The sequence below is a fragment of the Brassica rapa genome, chromosome A09, assembly GCF_000309985.2.
Source record: "Brassica rapa cultivar Chiifu-401-42 chromosome A09, CAAS_Brap_v3.01, whole genome shotgun sequence".
Lineage (NCBI taxonomy): Eukaryota > Viridiplantae > Streptophyta > Magnoliopsida > Brassicales > Brassicaceae > Brassica > Brassica rapa.
Window position 1 is genome coordinate 33,317,290 of NC_024803.2, and position 12,419 is coordinate 33,329,708.

At 40.1% G+C, this 12,419-nt stretch overlaps 3 protein-coding genes across 4 annotated transcripts; 2 read left to right on the top strand and 1 right to left on the bottom strand.

Moving 5' to 3' along the window:
* Positions 1-986: 986 nt before the first annotated feature.
* LOC117127822 lies at positions 987-3,338 on the top strand. The gene is made up of 2 exons (XM_033278496.1): positions 987-1,334; positions 1,428-3,338. The coding sequence occupies exons 1-2, from the start codon at positions 987-989 to the stop codon at positions 3,336-3,338; spliced, it is 2,259 nt and encodes a 752-aa protein (XP_033134387.1).
* A 293-nt stretch (positions 3,339-3,631) lies between these two features.
* On the bottom strand, positions 3,632-7,924 carry LOC117127823. The gene is made up of 5 exons (XM_033278497.1): positions 6,868-7,924; positions 6,031-6,615; positions 5,460-5,920; positions 5,285-5,378; positions 3,632-4,804 (listed from the first exon to the last, which is right to left on the bottom strand). The coding sequence occupies exons 1-5, from the start codon at positions 7,711-7,713 to the stop codon at positions 4,100-4,102; spliced, it is 2,691 nt and encodes an 896-aa protein (XP_033134388.1). The 5' UTR covers positions 7,714-7,924; the 3' UTR covers positions 3,632-4,099.
* A 2,062-nt stretch (positions 7,925-9,986) lies between these two features.
* Positions 9,987-11,682, top strand: LOC103841113 (prosaposin). Of its 2 annotated transcripts, none has more exons than XM_009117626.3 (6): positions 9,987-10,218; positions 10,345-10,447; positions 10,627-10,775; positions 10,855-11,052; positions 11,156-11,215; positions 11,342-11,682. In XM_009117626.3, the coding sequence occupies exons 2-6, from the start codon at positions 10,354-10,356 to the stop codon at positions 11,483-11,485; spliced, it is 645 nt and encodes a 214-aa protein (XP_009115874.1). In that variant the 5' UTR covers positions 9,987-10,218; positions 10,345-10,353; the 3' UTR covers positions 11,486-11,682. The 2 variants fall into 2 exon arrangements, with proteins under 2 accessions (XP_009115874.1, XP_009115875.1); XM_009117627.3 differs by having other exon boundaries at positions 10,028-10,245.
* Positions 11,683-12,419: the final 737 nt, after the last annotated feature.

A 12,419-nucleotide genomic window follows, 5' to 3' on the forward strand; every position in this document is an offset into this window, starting at 1 on the left:
TCGTCAGACGACTTACTTGGGAAGTCGTCTCGCTGTAGACGACTTACCTTTCAGTCGTCTGGCTGTAGACGACTTACCTGGAAGTCGTCTGGTCAACGCAGAGGTTATTTTTGCAATTGACTTTGAAATCTGTAACCTGAGACGACTGAAAGTTAAGTCGTCTACTATTGTTTGGTTTCAAAAAAAATTCCAAAGAACCTAGACGACTTACATTTCAGTCGTCATAGGTTAGTTTTGCATTTGACTGGATAATTTCAGAAGTTTGACTTCCCCAGACGACTTACATTTCAGTCGTCTGGCGAAAATTAAAATAATAATATTTTTTTTAAAGTAAACGACTTACAATTAAGTAGTCATAGGTTAGTTTTGCAATTGAAAAAAAAACTTCAAGATTTAATTATACACAGACGACTTATAATTCAGTCGTCCACCAGACGACTTAATTGTAAGTCGTCCAGGACTTTTTTCCGAGATTCTGGTCAAACCTCGTAAATCCTGGACGACTTACATTTCAGTCGTCTCGTGGACGACTGAATTATAAGTCGTCTGTATATAATTAAATCTTGAAGTTTTTTTTTTCAATTGCAAAACTAACCTATGACGACTTAACTGTAAGTCGTCTACTTTTAAAAAAATATTATTATTTTAATTTTCACTAGACGACTGAAATGTAAGTCGTCCAAAAAGTCAAACTTCTGAAATAATCCAGTCAAATGCAAAACTAACCTCTGACGACTGAAATGTAAGTCGTCTAGCTTTTTTGGAGTTTTTTTTTTAACCAAACAATAGTAGACGACTTAACTTTCAGTCGTCCGAAATAACAGATTTCAAAGTCAATTGCAAAAATAACCTCTGCGTTGACCAGACGACATATAGTTTAGTCGTCTAGACAACTTAGATTGAAGTCGTCCGCGTCAGTCTTTAATAAACTTTCGTTTTCTTTGTTCTAAGTTTGCTAATGTGTTATATTTTGACTTTTTCAGATGATGCGTCAGTTACATGCAGTGTATGGAGAATGGTTGTTGAAAGATGGATGTTGGAATTTTGTGGTTGATCATTTCAAAGGAGCGAGAATGTTATTTTTGAATGAAAGTTCGACACATGCTGATCTTGTTGCAATGGCTCAAGAAGATTATAACCTGGACATGAACACAGAGTCTGTGGAGCTAACCTACTCATTACAACAGATGGCTCCAGACCTTCCTCCTATTCATGTTACAAGTGATAGACAAGTTCGGAACTTGCTCGAGATAACTAAAACGCATGAAGTACGTCTTTGTGTATCAAGCTTTAGCAAGATGAGAACGGTTTCAGAGGAAAGGGATGAAGATCATGTGGGGGATGAAGCTGAGGAGGGGGATGAAGCTGAGGTGGGGGATGAAGCTGATGTGAGCGATGAAGATGAAGAGGGGGATGAAGCTGAGGAGGGGGATGAAGCTGAGGAGGGGCATGAAGCTGAAGAGGGGGATGAAGCTGAGGATCATGATGGGGAGGAGGATGCTGACATCCCTGTTGTTGCTGATGCTGAGGATTATAGTGAGTATGGAAAGGTTAAAGATGAGGATGAGGAAGAAGATGATGAAATCTGTTTTGATGATTACAAAGGGGCATATGGTTGTGAAGGAGAAGGATCATCTGCAGACAGAATCTATGTCAACCAGAGTTTTGCTAGTAAGGATGCACTGCTTTCAGAGTTGCGGTTGACAGCGGTGAGGCGTAGGTTCTCCTTCAGAATATTCAAGTCAACGAAAACTCTGTTTGTGGCAACATGTCGTGTTAGTGGTTGTCAATGGAAGGTCCGAGCAAGTGTGAAACATGGGACTAAAACGTTTTGGGTAACCAAGTATTTGGCAACTCATACATGTTCCATCCCAGACAGAATCGCTCAGCGGAAACGTTGTACTCCGAAGTACATTGGTCGACTTTTCATAGATCGAGTTGGAATCATTGATGGGTTGAATCCGCAGCATATCAAAGATGCAATGAAGAACATGTTTGGCATGACACTTGATTACACCACTTCATACAGAGCATTGTTATATGCGCAAGAAATGGTGAGAGGATCAGCGGAAGACGGGTATGAGCGACTGCCTTCATATTTGGAGCAAATCAAGGCAGCAAATCCGGGTTCTATCACAGCTATAGAACTTGATTCTCTGAATAGATTTAAGTATCTATTTCTTGCTTTTGGAGCTTCAATCAGAGGATTTAAGTATCAGAGAAGGGTCATTGTGGTAGATGGGACTCACCTAAGTGGGAAGTATGGGGGTACTATGTTGGTTGCAGCCGCACAAGACGGTAATTTTCAGATATATCCATTGGCTTTTGGGATCGTAGATGGTGAGAATGATGAATCTTGGGAATGGTTTTTCACAAAATTGGCGAGCTGTGTATCTGATGAGTATCCTCTGGTGATAGTCTCCGACAGGCACGCCTCCATTATAAATGCGTGTGAAAAGGTGTTTCCTTGGGCAACCCGAGGAATATGTTATTATCACCTTCAAGAGAATATTGTCAAAAAGTATAAAGGGAAGCATCTCTTGTACTTGGTGAAAGGTGCTGCTTATGCTCATACACTTTACGATTTTGATCGGTACATGGATGAGATACGGAGTGCAAATCCGGATCTTGCTGAGTATCTGGAGGAAGCCGATGTGACCCTATGGTCTAGGGTTCATTGTCAGGGAGACAGGTACAACTTAAAAACGAGCAATATCGCTGAATCAATTAACTCCGCACTGAAGCGAGCAAGAGGATTTCCTATTCAGTTCCTGCTGGAGTTCATAAGGGAGAAGCTAGGAAGGTGGTACTGGAAAAGGAGAGGAGATGCTTTGAGTCTTACAACTCAACATAGTCGGGGTGTTGAACACTTGCTTGCTGTCCGAGAGGAGAACGCGTATACTCTGAGAGTCCAACAAATTGATGGATGGAAGTTCTTTGTGAAAGGTGGCAATAGGGACTGTAATGTTGATCTGGAACTTCAAAAGTGTGATTGTGGTGTCTATCAAGTCGAGAAAATACCTTGCTCTCATGCTATAGCAGCTGGAACAGCAGCTGGTGTGCATATCTCCACACTTGTGTGGCCGGTCTACTCAAAGGATACTTTGTTTGCAGGATACTCAGAGAATATATATCCTTGTGTTGGACAACTTGTTGAGGCACGCACATGCTTTCCTCCGGAAGTAAAGCGTGGTCCGGGGAGACAGAAGAAATCAAGATGGCAATCTTGGTTGGAGCTATCCAGGATGAGAGGACGCAAACCCCGGAAGCAACACAGGGTTTATAGGTGCTCAGTCTGCAAAGAAACTGGCCATAAGCGTCCACAATGTAAGAACTGACGTGGAAGACCTTTAAGTAAGTCGTCCAGAAGACCTTTAAGTAAGTCGTCCAACGTCTTAACTAGAATTTTCTTCTGGTAAGTCGTCCAGAAGACCTTCTGGTTAGTCGTCCAACGTCTTAATTAGAATTTTCTTCTGGTAAGTCGTCCAGAAGACCTTCTGGTTAGTCGTCCAATGATTTTCTATGTTTTATGAACTTCTCTGTAGTCGTCCAGAAGACCTTTAAGTAAGTCGTCCAATGATTTTCTATGTTTTATGAACTTCTCTGTAGTCGTCCAGAAGACCTTTAAGTAAGTCGTCCAATGATTTTCTATGTTTTATGAACTTCTCTGTAGTCGTCCAGAAGACCTTTAAGTAAGTCGTCCAATGATTTTCTATGTTTTATGAACTTCTCTGTAGTCGTCCAGAAGACCTTTAAGTAAGTCGTCCAATGATTTTCTATGTTTTATGAACTTCTCTGTAGACTCTATGTTATGAATTTATATGTTTTATGAACTTTTCTTTGTAGACCTTCTATGTTAAGCATTACATATTCCGAAACTAATTCCAACAGTGCAATTTAAAAAATACAAGTTAAACATTACATATTCCGAAAGGTTACTGCACTACCAAACTAATTTCCTACGGAATTCTAGTTTGGTGTGAGGATAGGTTACAAAAAACATCATCCTATCCTGACCCTGTTAACATCCCCTAATCTACCTAACAACAGTACACAAAAGCATCAAGTTCAAATACAATCGCAATAACACATCCAATATCTAATCATACGTTGCCAGGTTCTCATCATTGTCTTGGTTTTCCCATTCATGGCACTTAGGAAGCTCTCGAAATATATCCAGCGCCATCTTCTCCCTGATGGTCTTCCCGTGTTTTTTGTCAAACGCGGTGGGAAATTCTATCCCAAGAGCATGACATTCGATGTACTTCAGAGTGAAAACCCCACAATCACCAGCTCGGCACTGAGGTACTCCAACGGTTTGTCTCGCATATGTGTATGGCTCCAATGTGTATTGAACCTTTTGTTCGTCAGAGAGCGCGCACTCAACAAGCAGATAAGGGACCATTGTGACAAAAGGCTCCATTACCTCATCGAGTTCTGCAGGCCTAATATGAGAGACAATGCTGTCCCAGACGACGATGTGCCTCTTAGGGATCGATATCCATATAGCAATCCAATGCTCGTTCTTGAAGTTCACAGGTGCATAGATATCATCCACATCCACCCCCCAAACCTTCTTAGATTGGCAAAAAGAAGGTATCAAGCCTGCATGATAATTCCACGCCCCACCAGGGAGTCTTCTTCCTAAACCGTTGGCATCAGGAGCGTCGCTCTTAAAATCAGGGTAGGAGGCCCTCCACTGCCGAGAAAAGACATGATCAAGAAAGCACATTCTGTCGCTCCTGAAATGTTCTGGATGGTTTTGGTACCGTTGCCTCAGTATATTAATAAAAGCATCCATTTGCTGCATATAAAACAATACAAGTCAAAAAAACTTACAGACGACTTACAGACGACTTAGAGACGACATACAGACGACTTACGTAAGATAACTACCAGACGACTCACAGACGACTTAGAGATGACTTAGAGACGACTTAGAGACGACTTAGAGACGACTTACAGACGACTTACGTAAGATAACTACCAGACGACTCACAGACGACTTAGAGACGACTTAGAGACGACTTAGAGACGACTTACAGACGACTTACGTAAGATAACTACCAGACGACTCACAGACGACTTAGAGACGACTTAGAGACGACTTAGAGACGACTTACAGACGACTTACGTAAGATAACTACCAGACGACTTATAGACGACTCATAGACGACTGACAGACAACTCACAGACGACTCACAGACGACTTATACAAATCAGAAAAGTACCAGATAACTACCAGACGACTTATATAAGAGTAAGAAAATAGCAGAAGACTTACATGGTCGGTTAGCCATTCTAAGGGGGTTCGGAGGACCTGATAGAATCGACTTCGACATCTACGTGGTTTTTTTTTCAGAGGCAGTTTATAAGAACTGCAAACACAAAATGTAAATAATCAAATGGAAGCTTTTTTTAATCAAATATAAGTAAGCATATTTTTAACAGCAACTTACGGATCTTTTTGCACCCATGCAGTGAGCTCCTTCGACTTCATCTTGTCAATGGGTGCAAAAGGATCATAGCCTCCGCCAACCTGTTTGTTTGGAATGATCTGTTTGGCAGTGCTGTTTCCCTTAAAAGGAGTTTGCTGTGTGGGAGCAAGCTTCCTTTCTCGCACACTTTTTTTACGGAGATTCACCAAAGCAGTCTCCTTCTTTGTCTGCCTTCTAGCTTCTTCAACGAGTAAATCTGAAGCGGTCGAAACTTGTTTGTCCAATATAAGAAGGCTAGGATCTTCACTCGGTAAGTCGTCTGCAGGACTCACAAGACAGAGCTCTCTCGAGGAACTCGGTTCTGTAGTAAGACTCGGTTCTTTGGCTTCCTTCTGTCCTGCTTTCGCCCCATTCACACTTTCACTCTGCAATTTCGAGTTCACAGTGTGTTTAAAAACTATTAACAAAAGATCAAATTCACACTAGAAACAAAGCACACATGTTCAGAATCAAGGCATACAGTGGTTCATCAAAGCACACTAGAAACAAAGCACACATGTTCATCAAAGCACACAAGAAACAAATCACATCAGTCCTGACTCTTCCTAACACATTGCCTAGTGACTCTCTTCTCTGCAATTTTGGGAGAGGTTTTGGTACTAACCCCGGGTTCGTCAACAGGTTTTGGTGGATTTGAAGTGGTTGTAAGTTGACGATCATCAGATGAACCCCCTCTGTTGGTGATTCCCACCTTCTTCTCCACAGCTTCAATCCTATCCGCCAGTAACTTGAGCTCCTTAAGACACGTCCCAAAGCCAAGATTAATGGCATCAGATATGTCCTTCAAGGTCTTTTCAATCTGCTGACCTTCACTACCCGCCGCAGGTTTCTCAGCAGAAACAGAAGACCCTTTACGAGCTTTCTTCCGAGGTCTGCTACTTTCTTCCTTCACAACACTCTCTGACTTCACGGGACTCACTTCATTCTTCACTGGAATCACTTCCATCTTCACAACCTTGCGAGTACCGGTGACTGGCCAGCATTCCATGGTCCACTCCCATCCAGGATCATTAAACATGACTTTAATTATGTTATCCGCGGCAGGGTCATCTACGTCTCCGTCCCATTTTGGAAACATTTCATCAAAATCCTTCTGAACGAAGTTCTTCACGATAGTCTGCAATAAATAAAAGATATAAACTTAGTTAAGTCGTCTGAGAAGTATTTTGTTCACAGACGACTTAAAGTTAAGTCGTCTGAGAAGTATTTTGATCACAGACGACTTAAAGTTAAGTCGTCTGAAAGTCTTCCAACAAAAAGACCACTCAGACGACTTATAAGTAAGTCGTCTGAGTGGTCTTTTGTTGGATGACTTCCACACGACTTAACTTTAAGTCGTCTGAGAAGTCTTAGGAGTGAAGTTAAGTACCTGTTTATTGATAGCAGCCTTAAAAAATTTGCGTTGTCTTTTGCCACCCTTGTAAGCCAGCAACAGTGGAGACGGTCTGTTTGGTACGGGAGACCCATAATTAGCACCCAATTCTGGCAGAGCATAGTACGCCCACACTTGGAGCACTTGTATGAACCCATCAACAGTGTAACCAGTTTGCGTCAAGTCTTTTGCCTTCAGAGAATCCATCAGCACCTTAAACGCCACTCTCCCCCATGGATAATTCTCAAATTTTTCTAAATCCATCACTAGCCTTGCAAGACTAGCTGATGTAGCGGATGAGAACTTTTTCCCTTCGATGTACCCTGCGTAGATGGCAAGGTATCCCAGCCGCATGCGATCATCCCGAGACCACTCGTCGCAGTTGTAAAATGCTTCTGTTATCTGATCAATACTTGGCCCAGTATCGATATCAACACCCATCTTCTCCCAGAAAGCAGCCATCTCCGTCGTAACCTCACACCTTGGATTTTCCAGGTCCTTGATGTAATCGCAGTTCAGCCCAGTGAGGTATTCAAACTCTATCAGTGAAAACCTCACAGGTTGTGAAACGACAAGACTCCAGAGCTCAAACTTCTTCTTGATGTCTAGCTGGAAAGAGAGCATAAAATGTACCAGCCTTGAAGTCCAACCAAAGTCAAGCTCCTTGAATTTGATGAACACTCCTAACTTCGACGCCTTCAGATCCTCATATTCGTCAGCTGTGAGACAATCACATAGAGCTTTAAACAACTTCGTGTCATCAGAATGATACGAAATGCTCCTGATTGCATCAGGCTCTTCTCCTAATGTAAACATCCTCGGCGGGAATTCTGGTAAATCCATTTAAAGGCCTGCAAATAATCACAAACAACCATCTCAAACACATAGGTTGCGCACTATGCTAAATGCTATAGAAGACTTCCAGACGACTTCCAGGAAGTGAGAAGACTACTCAGACGACTTCCAGGAAGTGAGAAGACTACTTGGACGACTTCCAGGAAGTCTTCTACTATGTCTTACTCTCTGGACGACTTATATGTAAGTCGTCCAGAGAGTAAGACATAGTAGAAGACTTCCTGGAAGTCGTCCAAGTAGTCTTCTCACTTCCTGGAAGTCGTCTGAGTAGTCTTCTCACTTCCTGGAAGTCGTCTGGGTAATCTTTCAGCAAAAGACTACAACAATCTCAAAATCTTTAAACAAAAGACGAATGACTTACAGTTGGAGAATATATTGTCCGAGAAGATATGGTCGGAGAAGATGTGGCCCCAAGCCGTTACAGATCTGCAAATCGAAGGGAAAAGAAGAATCAATACTAAAATATTTAGGGTTTTTCCGGCGGCTAAACGCCTTATACATGAGAAATAACATACCGGCGGCGGAGTTTGGCAAACGAGATTTCAGATCTGAAAAAAAGAAGCGGACGGTCAGTTTAAACTACGAAAATACTCTACGGCATGAAGGAGAAACGAGATTCGTCGTAATCGGAGAGATTACCGGCGAAGATAACGGCGGAACACGACCACGGTAGGGTTTTCGTCTTATCGCCTTCGAAATCGCCGTTGGAGAGAAACGGCGCTAGGGTTTCGTAAAATTGTGAAACAGTGAAAAAAAATAGCTTTTATATGTCCGGTAAATGATCCGGTTAGGTTAAAACGTACATTGGTAAAATTAAAGGTTCGGTACGATGTGGACGACTGAAATATACGTCGTCCGTGTAAATTATTCAACAGACGACCGAAATATAAGTCGTCCACACCCTAAACATAACCCCTAAACTTATTTATCTAATTAAACACTTCATAAAATCAAATCAAACTTGAAAAGTGTTTACTATACACAGAAATAAACACATATTGGTGAAAACTAATTTTTGAAAAAAACATTTTAGTTTTCCAAGATCTAACCCTAACAATACATACAATACTACAACATATGTTTGCCAAACTCCTAAACCAAAGAATATAATGATACACTACTTCCACTCATCTATCTTCAAAACAAATCAATTTTATCATATCTTAATTTATATCACTTAAAACTGTTTATAATTACTTGATTTTTATTTTTCACGCATCAAAATATTTTTTACAAGATTTATAAATTATTTTTAAAATAAGCTGGTACCAGACGACTGAAACTTCAGTCGTCTAGACGACTTCCAACAATTCAGACGACTCAGACGATTTACTGGGGCTATATTCGTAAAAATGGCTTCTGTTTTTTTGTTTGGTCACAAGGGGCTGAGCTGTAATTTCACTAGGCTTTTAGGTTAGTTTTGCATTTGATTCAAGTTTGGGTATAGGTTTGGGATTAAAATCAAGTTGTGGGTTAGTTTTGGCAAAAACCCCATAAAAATTGTGGCCAAATATTAAAATAAAAAATAACGATTATTATAAAGTTAACTTTAAATCCATAATAAATGGAAATATAAATTTAGGTTTTTAACAAACTAATACTAAATCAAATCAACAAATTTTGGTTTTCTATAAGATTATTCTCTTCGTTTCTTTAACCTAGTAAAAAAAATTATAAATTATTATTAAAAAATAATCAAACAGTTTAATTTTATGTATTATTAAAAACAGTATATCAAAGTTTGTTTTTAATACATTCTTAGATTTTTATCGGATCAGTCAATATCAAAATCACATGTTAATGACGGGTTTATGATTCTTTTAGTTTTTTTTTTATCAATTTTAATTTCCATCGAATCCAAACCAAATTATATAAGAGTTATTGGTTTTATCAGTTCGATGCTGAACCCAGTCGGAAATGAAAACATTGGTCACAAGACATTAGAGCATCTTTAGCGCGGTATAATAACGCGTTTCTTAAAGAGTGGATCCCGCGCTTTTGATAAAAACAGGTTTCATAAGTAGCGAGATAAGGAACGGTTTCGGTCTATTTCTTACACTATTTTGTGGACTCCACGATACATGGTGACCGCAATTGATTCCGTTTTTAATTTTTTTTTTAATCAGGAAAAAAAAAAGATTTTAGAAACCCAATAATGATGCTCTTAGTGCAAATTGCTTTTTGACTATATCAAAAGGAAAATCAAGAAAAATGCAGTCTTACACCTCGCCTAGTAGATAAAACCTAAAAGAAATAAATAATAGTTTGTCGGCATATATGTATTCGAATATAATAATAGCAACAAGGTGATGATAACGTGAACGAATGATTAATTGCTTGTGGTTTGAGAAAACCTCTCTCAATTATTTGACCTACCAACATTCATACGCAAACAACCAATTATTCCAACGGATCTGCTTGTGATTGAAACCTTCTTCTTCTCCCAAGCCAGAGTCTGCTAATCATTAATTTGTCTTCACTTTTCTGGAAAAAGTAAAAACTCTTGTCTTTTTATCTCAGGTTGAATTTTCTTACCATTTTGACTCTAGTTCTGCGCAGATAATCTCAGGTAAAGAGTTTTGGTTGAATCTTTTCTAACCTTCTGATCTTCTTGACCAGGAGGAATCAATGGGACCAAAAGCTGGAACGTTGGTTATTATCTTGCTGGGGTTGACCTTGCTTTCTGACGCTAGATCTTTCCTTCACTCTTCCCTAGACTCAGGTACCAATACTAAGACCAAAATTTCGGGTGAAAACACCATCGCTATCTTATTGATGTTATAGAAGCTTCAGAGTTCGGTTTTAATGGAATAGATTGGCTTCTGTGATAGAGTAATAAAAAGCTCGTGATGGCTTAATATTTCAAGATTTTTCAACCTTTTTCTTTTGACTTTTGTGCAGAGAAAGTTATAAAGAATGAAAAGGTTTGCACTCTGTGCGAGGAATATGTTAACGTTGCTATCAGCTACCTTGAGAATAACCAAACACAAGCACAGATAATCGAGGATCTTCATGATCGGTGTTCCCATATGCGCGGTTTTGCACAGCAGGTTTGATAAACTTTTGCCTCTGTTTCTTCTGTGTGTGTTGAATTGGATGATGATGATTTTTTTATTTTATTTGATGCAGTGCGTAACTTTGGTTGACTACTATGTCCCTCTTTTCTTCATACAACTTGAGTCGTTTCAACCTCAAGATTTCTGCAAGAGGATGAATCTTTGTGACAAAGTGGCTGCTCTTGTTGAAGAAGCCCGTCAGGATAGTTGCGCTGTATGCCACAAGACTGTTTCAGATATTCTCATCAAACTCCAAGATCCCGACACACAGGTTAGTACTTAGTAGTAATAACTACAAGATGATGTTTAATTAATTATGCATTCTGTGTCATCATAGTTGATATACTGACTTTGTTTTCGGTTTGATTATCCAGTTGGATATAGTTGAGCTACTTCTCAAGGGATGCAAATCATTCAAGAACTATGAGAAGAAGGTTAGAATTAATCAAGTTTCAATAGATAACAACTCAACTTAACAACCCTGCCTGGTTGTGTTTCCTTCTGTTTCTTTGGTTGGTGTTCTTCTCATTTTTACCAATGTTGTGTATATGTTACTACAGTGCAAGAAGTTGGTGTTCGAGTATGGACCTCTCATCCTCGTAAATGCAAACGATTTCATAGTGAAAAATGACGTCTGCAAACTCTTACGCGCATGTCCAGCCGAGAAAACGGTTCTAACGCAGCCCGGGACGGCAGATTCCTGAATGTTAAAATGATGGCTGCAGGAAATACAACCGCTGTGTGTTTTGCATAAGAACAGTTGGAGACTTTGTGAACTGTCTGTATGTATGGACGGACTTAGACACACATTCCCTTCCGTAAACGTTTCTTTACGTTTGTGTAAATAACGATTGCTACAATTGTACCTCTTATAATAAAATGATTGTCTCCTATTCATGTTCTTGACATGTTAAGAACAATGTGAAAGAGGACATTATGTTGGAGGCGGGTTTTATCCTACTTCATACCCGGTCCGAGAATCCGGTCCAGTAGCATTAAGGTCAGAAAAACGATAAAAAGCCCGTTAAGGTTCAAAGACCATGTTGAGCTGAAGAGAAGATCTAGGCCGAGCTAGATATATTCAAACCAACACATAAGGGCGGTCAAAGCAATAAATACAGTTATCAAAGCACCTGATATACGCCGGAGATCACTCCACCATTACGATCTCCCTCGTCTAACACCTATAAAAAAAGAGACCATGAGAGAGAAGAAGGGCATCCAATTTTCTTCCGTAATAGACTTTATTCTCAATACTTATATATTCTATTTAGTTCTTAATATGGGACCCTTGACCAGGCTGTAAACGATATGTATGGCAGAACTCCTATATCCATTGCATCGATGTCCACCTGGAATTCCTTATGAGCTTGAAACCATATATCCTGATCTGCCTCGAAACCAACTATCCCCCTTGCTGATAGCTCGTCAATCAGACCAGTCTGAGCAACCATCAGGGACATCAACAAGGCGCTCTTCTGAACAACCTCGGAGTCGACCAGAGTCCTCATGATCTTGTCAAAACAAATCTTGTACTTCTCAACAACCGCTTGACGAGCTCTCTTTTCCGACCTCTGGATCTCCTTCGCCTTCGTCACAACCAGCTTCTAAAGCTCTTCCTCATGAGCAGGGCCGGCT

Excerpts from the sequence above, each read along its gene's own strand:
- LOC117127823 (XM_033278497.1), bottom strand. The coding sequence starts at position 7,713 with ATGGATTTACCAGAATTCCCGCCGAGGATGTTTACATTAGGAGAAGAG. Across the intron at positions 5,921-6,030 it reads GTGTTAGGAAGAGTCAGGAC|TGTGAATTTGATCTTTTGTT; the intron begins TGATGTGATTTG and ends CTTTGTTTCTAG. Across the intron at positions 4,805-5,284 it reads TAGAATGGCTAACCGACCAT|CAAATGGATGCTTTTATTAA; the intron begins GTAAGTCTTCTG and ends TTTTATATGCAG.
- LOC117127822 (XM_033278496.1), top strand. The coding sequence starts at position 987 with ATGCGTCAGTTACATGCAGTGTATGGAGAATGGTTGTTGAAAGATGGA. Across the intron at positions 1,335-1,427 it reads AGGAAAGGGATGAAGATCAT|GGGGATGAAGCTGAGGAGGG; the intron begins GTGGGGGATGAA and ends GAAGCTGAGGAG.
- LOC103841113 (XM_009117626.3), top strand. The coding sequence starts at position 10,354 with ATGGGACCAAAAGCTGGAACGTTGGTTATTATCTTGCTGGGGTTGACC. Across the intron at positions 10,448-10,626 it reads TCACTCTTCCCTAGACTCAG|AGAAAGTTATAAAGAATGAA; the intron begins GTACCAATACTA and ends ACTTTTGTGCAG. Across the intron at positions 10,776-10,854 it reads TGCGCGGTTTTGCACAGCAG|TGCGTAACTTTGGTTGACTA; the intron begins GTTTGATAAACT and ends TATTTGATGCAG.